General features: G+C 40.3%; 1 protein-coding gene across 1 annotated transcript in view; it reads right to left on the bottom strand.

Annotated features, from left to right (window-relative positions):
* Nucleotides 1–14,302, bottom strand: part of slc25a26 (solute carrier family 25 member 26) — a 56,844-nt gene that overhangs the window by 11,185 nt on the left and 31,357 nt on the right. Inside the window, exon 6 of the mRNA XM_077203100.1 lies at nucleotides 6,675–6,719. Within this exon, the coding sequence (XP_077059215.1) occupies nucleotides 6,675–6,719 (45 nt within the window). The remainder of the gene's footprint in view (nucleotides 1–6,674; nucleotides 6,720–14,302) is intronic.

Genomic DNA, 14,302 nt, shown 5'->3' with positions numbered 1-14,302 from the left:
CAAAATATCAAGTGAACAGTTCCATTTTTATTTAGTTTTAATATTGAGTATTTGTATTATTTCAACAAAATAAACTACATAACCATTATCTTGAGAATGAAAGCTTTTGTTTGATATATGGCTTGCATGTGTTTGTCAAATATGAACAATACTGAAAATATGCAAATTTGTAGTCATGTGCTTTTTATCGACATATTCGTTGTGGAAACAGGAATTCAAACATACAAATGCTCCAATTTGTAGTAAAAAAGAAAGAAAAAATAAGATGGTTTTGTGTGAAAAGTAGAGGGTTTAAGCTATGTAAAGTTATCACAAATGACTGTTAATGGGACTTTTACATTTCAAAGGATTATCGTAATAACGCAATTCCGAACCTGGTACTGAGTTTATGACTTTAAGGGGTTAAACTAAATATAAGCATGTGTATAATCAATGTTTCTTTCAATGCTATCGTTTAAAAGTTTGGGGTAAACAAACATATTTTAATGTTTTTAAAAGAAGTCTCAAATTCTGACCAAAGCTGCATTTGTTTGATCAAAAAATACAGTAAAAACAGTAATACTGGGGAAATATTAGAAATGAAAATAACGTTATATATATATATATATATATATATATATATATATATTTTTTTTTTTTTAGGATTATTTTTTATGTGTTTTATGTTTTATTCCTCTGGTGGCAAAGGTACATTTTCAGCAGCCATTACTCCAGTCTTCAGTGTCACATGATCCTTCAGGTACTTTTTTTGTGGACATTTTGATACTTTGATAAAGAGAAACTTCAAAACAGCAGCATTTATTTGAAATGGAAATATTTTTCAACATTATAAACGTCTTTACTGTAACTTTTGATCAATTTAACACATCTAATGCTGAATAAATACATTAAATGGTTTTGTTTTTTTGAAGACATCAAATTTTTAAATGATACTGTTATTTGCACACTCTAGTTGCAATGGAAAGTATACATGTAATGCTGCCTTCATGTTTGGCAATAATGAACATCTTAGAAGCCAACATAATGTTGCGTCCTTTTAGAAGAGCATTTATAACGCTGTCTAGGCAGTCGGCACACTCGGTTTTGGAACAGTGCTACTGTGTTTTTCAGACAGGTAAGACAGGTTTGACAGAATCTCAGTCAATTGCACAATTTGTACTAATTTTAGGATGGCTAATTGTAGTTTGAACTCATAGTATTTAAAGAGGTGAAGTAGGAGGGAAGGAATGTGGTAAGTTAAAAAGAAATGTGTGTGTGCGAGGAGTGTTGTAGAAAGGAGAAGGGAATTTCAGTGAGTTCATGTGTTTGTTGGTTTTATGTTGTGTTTGGTGGGAGTTATTATGCAGCCAGGCTGCAAATAATTGCTGGAGTTTTCCTACGACCTCAGACCAGGAGCATCTGATGGCTAAGAAAGGAAAACAATTGAAGCACAGCATGAAGTAATTACGAATGATCCTCTTCAACTCTGTGCACAAGAACACACACACATAAATGTTCTCTTCGTCAGTACATCATGTGTGTTTCATTAGCTGTCAGATTAAGGAAGAATCTTTGTTTTCAAGTTCAAAGAGCTTGTGCTGGAGAATATCCATTCTTCCTCGTCAAACTCACTGAAAACAAACTGGAAGCAAGTTCCCCTCAAAACAAACTGACTGACCACTGATCTACATGCCAGGATTTACCTGACATGAACTACATTTGAAACAAAGACAGGTGTTACATTCAACTGCAATTATATTTTATCATTAAAATGACAAAAAAAAGAAAAAAACATGTTGCCTTCAAAAATATGTCAGAATGCCTTTATAATGCAATGCAAGTACAGTATGTGCTGCATTCTCGGTGTTGTTACATGTGGGCAGTATAGTGGATATTACTAGCATGTCTTCTTCTATAGTCAGTTTTCTCTTTCATGTCTCTAACTGTTATGGAAGAGAAACAGCTTGTTGAGAGTCTATATTGAAGCATATTTAGTAAATATTTTGTCATATGTTGATCCATTTTAGTCTTTTACCTATCATTTTAGTAAATGAAATTAGGATTTTGGTTGACGAGAAAGAGTAAAATTAAAAAACAAAAAAACTAATTTTCAAACATTTTATGCAAAAATTCATGATTAAAAAGAAGTAGTGGCAGATTTTCTTCTATATTGTGACGCAAAAAATCTGTAACGCATTAGCGAAAAAGAAAATGAAAAAAGAGAGGGACTTGGTCCCATACATCGGTTGGTTGATTGAATTTCATCATTTAGCTGTTATACTCTTTACAAAATTTTGGCATACATCACCTGAGAGAAGTCTGTCGTTTTATCATAAGATTAAGATATTTCAATTAAAAATTTAAAAATTATTGGTAATACTGTTGGGTCCAATTCTCACTATTAACTAGTTGCTTATTAGCATGCATATTACTAGGATATTGGCTGTGTATTAGTACTGAAAAAGCACATATTAATGCCTTATTCTGCATGACCATATTCTACATCCCTCAATCCTACCCAATACCTAAACTTATCTACCTTACTAACTATTAATAAGCAGTAATTAGGAGATTGAGGAAAAAGTCGTAGTTAATAGTGAGAAAAGGAATCTAATCTAAAGTGTGACCAAAATATTTAAAGAAAAACAACATGTAAAAACTATACTTGTTGTGAACAACACAATGTTTAGTCACATTCAAATAAAAAATAACCAAAATTTGGTACGTGTCTTTAAGTGAATGACTTGGGAGTTTGTTTCACCACTGAAAGGTCATGGATGGTACATTTGTAGATGTGAGCAGGTGGACTCTTTCATGTGGAAAGATGGAGAGCTTGATAAACTGACATGGTCAGGGTAGCCTGTATGGTTTAATAAAGCACTGTGAGAAGCAGCGAGCCAGGCACTGGCAGCCTTGTGTGACAGGAACAGTGTGTTTAATATGATTCTGGCAGCTACCGGAGGCCACTGAAGAGATGTGTGTAAAGGTGTAGTGAGAGAGGATTTCTAGAGGTTAAACATGCTCAGAGCAGTTAGTAGGCAGTGGATGAGGAGCGAGTTGCAGGTATTTGTGAAATATTTTGGGCCTAAAATGGGAAATGAGGTTATTCAGGGCTAAAGATTTGCTTGACTCACAAAGTTAAACCCACATCTGAGTCTGCCGTACCTTGAACTTTTCATTTGATAAGAAGTATAATAAGAAGTCCGACTCAACTAACTCTTTCGTTTAACCGAGGACATGTCTGAGATCAATTTAAAAACATCTATGTGGACAAATAGACCTTTTCTAATCATATTTAAACACTAAAAGTAAGATTTATTTACTATAGTCTTTTCCGGAACACACCACCTTGGCCAGGCACTACTCCAAATGTACGCTTCAGCTTCAATTACTCAAAGCAAACTAAGATTGCTAATGACACACTTGCACTTAATCATGGGAAAAAGTTTGATCCACTGACACATAAATGTCGAGTTGAGTGGGCACAGTGGGAAATAAATGGCCGGCTGATGTAATGACACAGCTGCTCAGTGGTTTTGTAACAGAGCAGCGCTGAGTTTAGGGGATTGTTGGTAGATAAACTTTGGGAATTGTGGGATACGCTGGAGAGAACAGATGGTTTACTGCGGCCTGCCACTCGGATGCCGGGGCTTAAATTGTTTTTGGTGCGAATGACTTGAGAACTGGTTTGGTGATACTTGAGGTTTGATTTCCCAACATGAAATGCTTGCCAGGATTGTAGATTGAGGCATTTTTTAAGTTCTCTGCGGCCCACTGCACTTTGTTGCACTCAACGTGCTCAAAAACAAAAACATGCGCATAGTACACGAACATAGTACATCAAATCGTTTCATTTAAAAATGAAAATAAAATGCTTATATGGTCCCCATTATAATTTTTTCACTGCTTTACAAACTATCATTACAATTCTGGCTGGTTGACTAGGAGATTGACTTAAATTGACTACTACTTATTCTGTCATTAGTTACTCGCCCTCATGTCGTTCCAAAGACTTTCGTTCATCTTCGGAACACAAATGAAGATCTTTTTGATGAAATCTGGGAGCTTTCTGTCCGTACATAGACAGCTAGGCAACTACCACCTTCAAGCACCAGAAAGGTAGTTAAGACTTCCTTAAAGCAATCCAGTGATTTAACCTCAGTGCTTGGTTTGCAAAAAAAACAACACAATTTACCACTTTATTTATATAGTAATATCAATCTCCAACGCGTGTTAACGTAACGTCCACTTTCGCGTCAACAGCACGCATTCGTCATGATGTTCTCGAACAAAATTTATAGTTTGTAAAAAAGTGCTAAATTATGTTTTTTGTACTCATTCTATTTATAAGCACTCACGTTGCTTCATAAAATTGAGGTTAAACCACTGTACTCACATGGATTACTTTAATGATGTCTTTCCTTTCTGGGGCTTGAAAGTGGTAGTTGCGTAGACTGTCAATGGAGGGATGGAAATCTCTCATATTTCATCATGAAGATCTTTGTGTTCTGAAGATGAACAAGTCTTACAGGCTTAGAACGACATGAGGGTGAGTAATTAATGACAGAGTTTTAATTTTGGGGTAAACTACAGTTATCGTCATTAGTGTGAGCAGACCTTAATAGGTTAATGTTGACTCTAAAGTTTGAATAATTGTTCTAATTGAACAGGGAGGTCCAAACCACAGCTATAACACAACATAGATTAATGATTGTTGGAACCACTTTCAGAATGATTTTTTTTCCAGCTGATGAGAAATAAATTGCAAATCAGAATCCAACCGACTTTAAAGATGATAGATAGATTGTTTTATTTAATGCCATGTCAGCATCTAAGGCTATTTTCATGTCAAAAATTGAATTACAAAAATACAAATATCATATAAATACAATAAACGACTTTAAAGACCTTGATCATTTAAAGCGGTAGATGGCATAACGGCAGCACACAGTAATAATACTAAACAGAATGTTATCATACGTTGTTGTGGCCATTAATATAGTTATCATTGCATTTTTTTTTTTTGCCGTGAAATGGACTTTACAAATAAAATAATTATCAATTTATTCATTTAGAAGTAAAAATGGAAATAACTTTTTATATAATTAATAGACATGGTTAAAACGGTTTAGTAAATTCGTGTTCAGAAAGGTAGTTAAAATGTGACAAATAAAAGTGTAAATTATTTTTCAAATTTCCAAATAAATAAGCATATTTAAAACTGTTTAATTATTCATTGTAGTGCTTAAAATGCTTTAATGTAAGCTCATTGATTGTCCCTACCAGTTCATTTTTTAACTTGCCTTCAAAAAAAAAAAAAAAAAAAAAAAAAAAAAAAAAAAAGCATTTGGCAAAAGGATAAAGAAAATACATTTGTAAATGCTTTATAAAAAGGTTTTAAATTATTTAAACATTGGAAAAAGTATCAATTTGTCATTTATAGCTACATTGAACTACGTTTACGATGTTTACATTAATTAAAAATAGTTTAAATATTGTGTCATTTATGTCAATTACCTGTCCGTTTAAAAGGGGACTTATTTTGTAGTCCATCCAAAAATTTAAATTCTGTCATCATTTACTCACCCTCATGTCATTCCAAACCTGTATGACTTGTTTTCCTCTGTGGAACATAAAAGATGATATTCTGAAGAATGTTGGCAAATTTGGTGAACACTGACTTTCATTTCTTTCTACAGTGGAAAGAATGTCAAAACACAGGTTTGGAGCAACACAAGTGTAAATGATGAAAGACTTCAGATGAACTTTGAACTTTTTGTTTTTTAATCAGCAGTCTTACTCCATAGCCAAGAATATTAAACCACTGGCACTGTACCTGGTTGCCCCTCAATTTCCAATGTAAAAAAATCTGTTTCCTAAATAAAATAAAAATCTTAGCTGAATTAACCCTACACTTTTTTTTTTTTACACAAAAATTAGTTTCCAGGGTCATTTAAAACTGAATGCACACTTGAAAGAATGTGGTATTCTTGGAAATAATCAATGAAGCGAAAGCAGTAGTCTAAAACCAACACTGGCATCCCATGCCATTGTCTCATCTATGCTTTCTTGCTATTCAAAGCCATGCTCTTTTGAAAGACAGTTTAGCAAAGACTCACATTCCAGCAGCTCTACACAGATGGCCGGAGAGGCTGAAAACATGGACGAATGAAGGAGTGAGAAAATGCCTTTGAAAGTGCCACAAAGAGGCGGCCATGAATGACACTCCTTATTACGGTGGAGAATCGCGGTTAAAGCTCGCCCACAGCTGCACGTGCTATTGTCCTCCGATGCCTCTCCTTCTCTGCTTCGCTCTGGTCGCTAGGCCAAGAGCGCTAATGGAATTTTCTGCTCTCGCCCTGGAGACATGATGTCATCCTCACAAACGGGGCCTTTTTTGAAGAAAAATGACTTTTATGTGGCCCGGACCAGACAATGAAAAAGGAAATGGACGTTTGGCTAAGATTCGAGGTTTGCGAGAAATTACGATTCCGCTTAACCACCGGTGAGGGCGACCAATAAAATGCATCGTCATTTTGAGAGAACCTAAAACAAGAGAGTTATTAACGGATATGGTGGCAAAGTGTTTGTAGTTTGAGTTGTAAATGTGTCAGACTATTACCAGGCCATTATTCCTTGCTTTGCCATTTGAGCAAAATTATGAGGCCAAATTAGAGTGAAAAGTGGATTCATACCTTTAGATACTCCCAGAGTGGAAACTGCACCAGCGAGAATGGAATCTGAAATTAAAAGAAAGTTTTTTTTATTATATAGGCCAGAACAGAATATGTTAACTGCGTTAAAGGGATAGTTCACCGAAATCAAAACAAACAAACACACACAAATACTGAAAAATATACTAGCTGCACAATGAAAGTGATTTAAGGTTCCATAAAAGTATCACCACCATTTGTTAATATTTTTCCTTTAGTATTCCACAGAAGACAAAGTCCTACAGCTTGGAACGACATGAGGAAAAACATTTTTTTGGGGGGTGAACAACCAAATAATGGGGGGGGGGGGGGGGCACATGTCTTCTGTAAAAGAAAATGGATTACTTGTGGCAACATGTTCAACCACAAGCATTGGCCATTTAGAGAGAGAGAGAGAGAGAGAGAGAGAGAGAGAGAGAGAGAGAGAGAGAGAGAGAGAGAGAGAGAGAGAGAGAGAGAGAGAGAGAGAGAGAGAGAGAGAGAGAGAGAGAGAGAGAGAGAGAGAGTGTGTGTGTGTGTGTGTGTGTGTGTGTGTGTGTGTGTGTGTGTGTGTGTGTGTGTGTGTGTGTGTGTGATTGAGTGAGAAAGACACAGAGAGAGATGATAAATAAATGAAGAGTCTGTGGTCACAGAGAGAGAAAAAGATAGAGAGAGAGAACAAAAGAGAAAGAGAGGTGGCAGAAATCTTCCTCTTCACCCAATCAGGCACAGTGGAGCAAAAAGAGAGGAACTCGATGGTACTGCTGAACCGTGGATTGACAAAAATCACAAAATCATCTGACAGAGAGAGAGAGAGAGAGATAGAGAGAGAGAGAGAGAGAGAGAGAGAGAGAGAGAGAGAGAGAGAGAGAGAGAGAGAGAGAGAGAGAGAGAGAGAGAGAGATAGAGATAGAGATAGAGATAGAGATAGAGATAGAGATAGAGATAGAGATAGAGATAGAGATAGAGATAGAGATAGAGATAGAGAGAGAGAGAGAGAGAGATAGAGATAGAGAGAGAGACATTTGCTAAGGTGTTCTGAATTAAGCCTAGGGCATTGCTAGGCAGTTATTACAGTGTCCTGAGTGGTTTCTAGGGTGTTGCCAGGCAATCACTGTGGTGGAGTGAGTGGTTGATACAGTTATGCTATGGAATTCTGGGTGGAGCTGCTGTTTTTCTAGGCAGTCGCAAAGGTTTTAAAAAAAGTGATGGTTAAGGCGATGGTTAAGGCAAGTATTTAATAAAATGTGCCAGGCAATCACTGTGGTGGAGTGAGTGGTTGATACAGTTATGCTAGGGAATTCTGGGTGGTGCTGCTGTTTTTTTAGGCATTCACAAAGGTTTAAAAAAAAAAAAAAGATGGTTAAGGCGATGGTTAAGGCAAGTATTTAATAAGATGTTTAGAGTGGTTGCAAGGGGTCAATAAGGTGTTGCTAGGGAATTTACTGTGTGTACAAATGTGTTTCTAGGCAGTTGCTAAATTATTTGTTAAGTTTTTTTTTAAACATTTGGTAAGGTGTTCAGAGTGGTTGTTACGGTGTTACCAGGCAGTCGTCTGGGGTTGTGAGTGGTTGATAAGGTGTTGCTAGGGAATTCTGAGGGGTGCTAGTGTGTTTCTAGGCAGTTGCTAAAGTGTTTGTTTGGAGTCTTGGGCAGGCAGTTATTATAGAGTTCTGATTGGTTGCTAGTATGTTTTTAGACCGAGTCCAGGGCATTGCTAGTCTGTTGCTAAGGTGTTCAGAGTGGTTACTTTTGTGTTGCTAGAGTAGTACTAACGTGTTGCTTGGCAGTTACTAAGGTGTTCTGTGTGGTTGCTAGGGCATTACTAGGCAATTCCTCAAGTCTATATGATGTTCTAGGGCAGGGGTCTCCAAACACCGTCCTGCCGAGTTTAGCTCCAACCCCAATTAAACACACCTAACCCAGCAAATCAGTGTCTTACTAGGGCCTTAAACTGAGATCAGTATAAGAAACTCTGTGCTCCATACAAAACTCTTTATTGGAAACATCTCATTGGACAAATAGAGTGTAAGCTAATACAATAAAAAAGGCTGACTTTGAAAACAAAGCCCTCGTTGGCTTTAGTTGGAAAAACATCCAAGTTTTAACAAAAATTAACATAACGAACACAATGAAGCAGCACTGTAAACTCTGCGTGGGCATCATGCACACTGCCAGAGCGTTGCATCTCTGATTTCAAAACAAAGAACAGATTGGTGCAATGTGACCCGATGCTGGGGAGTGTGTGTCTGGGCGTTTTTCTACAAAAACTAAATCAGCCACCTGTCTTTTATTACCAACGTAATAAATTCAGCGTCTCGGTGCTCAGGAGGAGTGGAACGCTTAGAGGAATCTGCTAAAACAGAAACGAGGCACAGCTGATTTATGCATAAGTTTAACACTTCTGGCAGAGACGGGGCGCCTGAGCAACACAGATGGTCAGATTTATATTGATAAGGCCGTAATGGATGAGAAGAGAGAGCGGATGAAGGATGTGGAAAGACAGAAGGATAGAAAGCAGGTTTTTGACCAAAGGCCAGAAAGCTTCTTCACAAGGAAGAGTCGGTCTAGTGGATGACGGCACATTTAACATGTGTGGTCTGACTGCTGACCAGCTGTACCGATATCAGTTAGCATCACGCTTTTCCCCTGAAGTGCATTTATAATTTAAGTTAAGGTTTCCTGCACAAAAAAACAACCCATAACTGTGTTGTGTGGTATTGTCGATTCGGCGATAATAGAGAAACAACAACAACAACACACCGATGTGCATCAAACACTCTTCTCTGCTGTCAGTGTCGCTATCATGGTGTGTAACTGTCAGGTACGTTATCATTGAGAGATAGGGCTGGCTGTGTGTTTGTGACTGGGTTACCCATGGGAATATTAGTATTCTGTTGTGTTCCTCACTGTCAGGCTCCTGGCCGCCAGTGTGATATCTGGGAAAACAGATGTCAAAATGCATTTAAATTAAGCTTGATTGGAAGGGTGGCGCTCGGCATGCTATTTGACAAATGGCTTTAATAGGTCAGTCGGTACTGGATGAATTCTAATGAGAGGAGAAAGGGATAGAGATCAATCTGAAATCAGATTCAGTTCGATTGGATTAATTTAAAATCGCATTCAATTTGAATTTGTCTTGATTAAAATGCAATGTAATGTGTTTTACTTCATTTCAATCTAAATTAAATATGCTAATTAAATATTGGACTTTATCTATAATTTGCATGAAAGCCTATCTGATGTTGTCCGTCACCTTTTTATGAACTTTTATGAAGCATTAAAGAAAAACAGAATAAAATTAATGTAATAAATACAATTATTTTACTAATAAATGTTAAAACACACTAATAAATGTCTTTGCATTAAATTAATATGAAACCAAGGGGCCTTTAACCCTTAAACAGGCAAGAATGGAAAATGCTAAGCAAAAAATAATTTCATTTCATTTTTTATATCATCTGGGCTTAAATAAAACATATCCAATTTTTTTTTTTTTTATTTGATGTATTTTGGATTTTATGAGTTGTGTCTCCTGAGATACGTAGCCTGATTAGGGTATAAAAAAGGACCAAGTCATTAATCTGTTAACTGTTACTGCCACTGTATGTTTAAAACAATTATATCCCATACTTCACCTGATCTAATTTTGACAAATTATATATCATTCGAAAGCTTACGAACTCAAGATTCAGCCCGTGAAACCCGTTTTGAAATTGGACGTTGTGTTACCATAGAAACGGTACTCTAAATTATTTTAATAGGCTCCTTCCCTTTTGGGCATCGTCATGTTTCATAATTGATGATCAAAACCTTTTCTAATCTTGACAAAACACATATTGTCAGAAAGGTCTGAGTCTCAAAGTTCCATATTTTGTGACAGAAGTGATATTTGGACAGAAATGTATTAATTTGTTATGGCAGAATGCATACAATTAAATTCAATGGAATGTAAGTCACCCGGTGGCTATTTTTGGTACTATGCCTAAACAAAATCTCATGGGAACTACTCGGTTACTCACGTAACCTCAGTTCCCTGAGTTAGGGGACGAGTATTGCGTAGCTATACGCAGTGGGGGAAACTCCTTTTCCTCGATTTACTGAAGCCTTTATGTAAAGCGCATTTGCAGCTGCACAGCTAGAACATGAGCGTTTGGCTCGCTCATATGCTGCGCTGCGGCAACTGCACATCCAATGGCGCAGGCGCCTCTGACGTGCAACCAATGAGATCACTCTGCGTCATACAAGTCAGAGCCCGCCAAGGGGGCGTGACCTCAGTCTATAATAGCCCCCGAATTCGCCATTATAGCAGGTTTAACGACTGAAGCGACAACTTGCCATGTTACCATAGTGCGGCTGGCTACGCAATACTCGTTCCCTAACTCAGGGAACTGAGGTTACGTGAGTAACCGAGTAGTTCCCTTTCGAACGGGCACTTCGTATTGCGTAGCTATACGCAGTGGGGACGCCATGCAAAACGCCGCACTGAGTAACTGGCTGTCACTGCAACTCAGGACCCCTGAGCGTACAGAACAAGCCATAACCGCATAATTTATGTAAAAATAGACCAGACACCGTCAGATCTCCGTAGTATACATCAGTAGAAATACCCAATATACTACACCAATGAACCCAGACTCTGTCGGGGTTATTAGTATACGAACATATACCCAGTCAAGTGGGTTTATATATGAAATCTTAACCAGCTAAAGCGGGTTGATATCTGTTATGGAATATAACCGGCCGAAGCGGGTTTTATATATGTATGGAATTTATATATGTCATATAACCGGCCAAAGCGGGTTTTGTATATGTCATATAACCGGCCCAAAGCGGGTTTATATATATATAAATATAACCAGCCACAGCGGGTGTATGTATGAACTACAACCGGCCAGCAGCGGGTTTCATGTATATATGTGAATGTGATTGTGCACAGTAATATATGACAAGACCGGCCACCAACGGGTCTTAATCATACCGAAAGCACCTTCGCCTGCAGGGAAGGCACTTCCATATTATAAAAACTCATAAATGTGGAAGGCGAGGACCAGCCGGCCGCATCACAAATATCACTAATGGGAATGCCAGATGACCAAGCCCATGACGAGGCCATACCTCTGGTTGAATGGGCCTTGACGCCTATAGGGCAAACTTGACCCGCTGCGGTATAAGCCATAGAAATAGCATCCACTATCCATCTAGACAGTCTTTGCTTAGTGACTGGATCCCCCTTGGATCTACCACCAAAGCAGACAAAAAGCTGTTCTGATTGTCTAAAAGACGCAGAACGCTCCAGATAGATTCTCAGCGCTCTGACAGGGCAGAGAAGATTAACCTCTCCATCCTCTGCAGAAGGAGGGAGGGCTGATAACGTCACCACCTGTGCTCTGAACGGTGTTGAGAGCACTTTAGGAACGTAACCATGTCTGGGCTTGAGGACGACTCTGGAGTCATCTGGACCCCACTCCAAACATGCAGGGCTCACAGAGAGTGCCTGCAGATCTCCCACTCGCTTGATAGATGCCAAAGCCATAAGGAGAGCGGTCTTCAGCGAGAGGGGTTTTAGATCAACCGATTGGAGCGGTTCGAAAGGTGGACCTTTCAGAGCCCCCAGGACCGTGGAGAGGTCCCAAGATGGCACAGATGGAGGTCTGGAGGGGTTCATTCTCCTAGCACCTTTAAGGAATCTGACGACCAGGTCGTTTCTTCCTAGTGACTGGCCAGCCACCAGAACATGATGTGCTGCTATGGCTGCCACATACACTTTGAGCGTGGACGGGGAGCGACCCGCATCCAGCAGCTCCTGTAAGAATGAGAGAACTACAGATATCTCACATGACTCTGGGTCAGCCTGATTTTTCGAGCACCAGCTGGAAAAACCCGACCATTTCGAAGCGTAAAGGCGCCGAGTCGACGGGGCCCTGGCTTCAGATATAGTGCTTAAGACCTTCTCAGGAAGGTCTTTGGGTACCCGTTGAGGGGCCACACATGGAGGGCCCATAAATCGGGTCTCGGATGCCACAATGTCCCGTTCGCCTGTGTGAGGAGGTCTTTCCTCAGTGGGACAGGCCATGGGATTGTGTCCGATAACTGAACCAGTTCCGGGAACCACGGTCTGGTTTTCCAGAGAGGGGCCACCAGAAGGACTGGGCACCCGCTCTCTCTGACCCGTTTGATGACTTGTGGAATCATCGAGACGGGGGGAAAGGCATAAAGGGGACGGTTGGGCCAGACATGGGCCAGCGCGTCCCTGTCCTTCGAGAAGAACAATTTGCAGTGGGTGTTGATTCTCGAGGCGAACAGGTCGACTTCGGCCTCGCCAAACACCTTCCATATCAGACTGACCGTCTGTGGGTTCAGGGACCACTCGCCGAGGGGAGTGTTGCCCCGTGAAAGCATATCCGCGCCCACATTCTGGATGCCCGGTATATGCGCTGCTCTCAGAGAGCTCAGGTTGGTTTGTGCCCATAAGAGGAGGTCTCTCGCCATCGCATGCAGGTTTCCTGACCTGATGCCCCCCTGGCGATTTATGTAGGCCACCACTGATATATTGTCTGTGCGGACTAAAACGTGGTGACCTCTGAGGTTCGACAGAAATGCTTTCAGGGCCAATCCAACTGCTTTCATCTCCAGACAGTTGATATGTAAGCTCTGCTCCGTGCTCGACCAGAGGCCGGATGCAGGCATGCCCTCGTGCAGCGCTCCCCAACCCAGGTTGGACGCATCTGTAAGAACCATTTTCCTTCTGGAAATTGTTCCCATTGTCACCCCCTCGTGGTACCAGTTCTGCGCTCGCCAGGGAATCAGGGTTCTTAAACAACCGTGATTTACCATAACGCGCAAGTTGCCTGACTGCCATGCGTGAGTTGGCACACGCCGTTTCAGCCAATGCTGCAGCGGGCGCATGCGCAGTAATCCCAAGCGGAGTACTGGCGATGCTGCTGCCATGAGACCAAGCAGTTTCTGAAATTTCTTCAGTGGCGCGTGCTCGCGCGCTCTGAAAGTGCCTGTAAGCGCTCGCACTGAGAGCGCGCGCTCTGGTGTGAGTCGCGCTGTCATCGCTCTCGAGTCTAAAACTGTACCCAGAAAGATCACACTCTGGCTGGGGGTTAGTTTGCTTTTTGACACATTGATTGTGAAACCCAGGCATTTTAGATGGCTGAGAATCAAATCCCTGTGAGCTAATAGCTCGGTTCTCGACTGTGCCTCGCTTTATAGTGTTTATGACCCAACTCGACACACCGGGGATAGCTTGCCAGGCTAGAACACGTGTGGCTAGGGCTTGACACACTGACTGGGGCTGGTCGCCTAATGTAGGGGGACCGGATACCCTTATCATGTGATTTGTGCATACATTGAGTATTGGACTGACTGTACAGGCATTCGCGTGTGGGGAAGTCAGTGTTACAACAGGGGAGGGGCCGCCTAGTGAAGGGGGACCTGATACCCTTATATTGTGATTTGTGCACACATTGAGTATTGGACTGACTGTACAAGCATTTGCGTGTAGGGAAGGCAGTATTATAACGGGGGAGGGGCCGCCTGATGAAGGGGGACCGTGAACCCACGTGTTGTGTTTGTGAAACATACTCTTTTTGTGCTTTATATGGGTCGCCGTGAAAACGGCG

This window comes from Siphateles boraxobius, unplaced genomic scaffold (genome assembly GCF_051911475.1).
Source record: "Siphateles boraxobius isolate OS27281-9 unplaced genomic scaffold, OSU_SipBor_1 5, whole genome shotgun sequence".
Taxonomy (NCBI): Eukaryota; Metazoa; Chordata; class Actinopteri; order Cypriniformes; family Leuciscidae; genus Siphateles; species Siphateles boraxobius.
The sequence above is the reverse complement of the archived record's forward strand: the minus strand, read 5'-3'. Positions and strand labels throughout refer to the sequence as shown.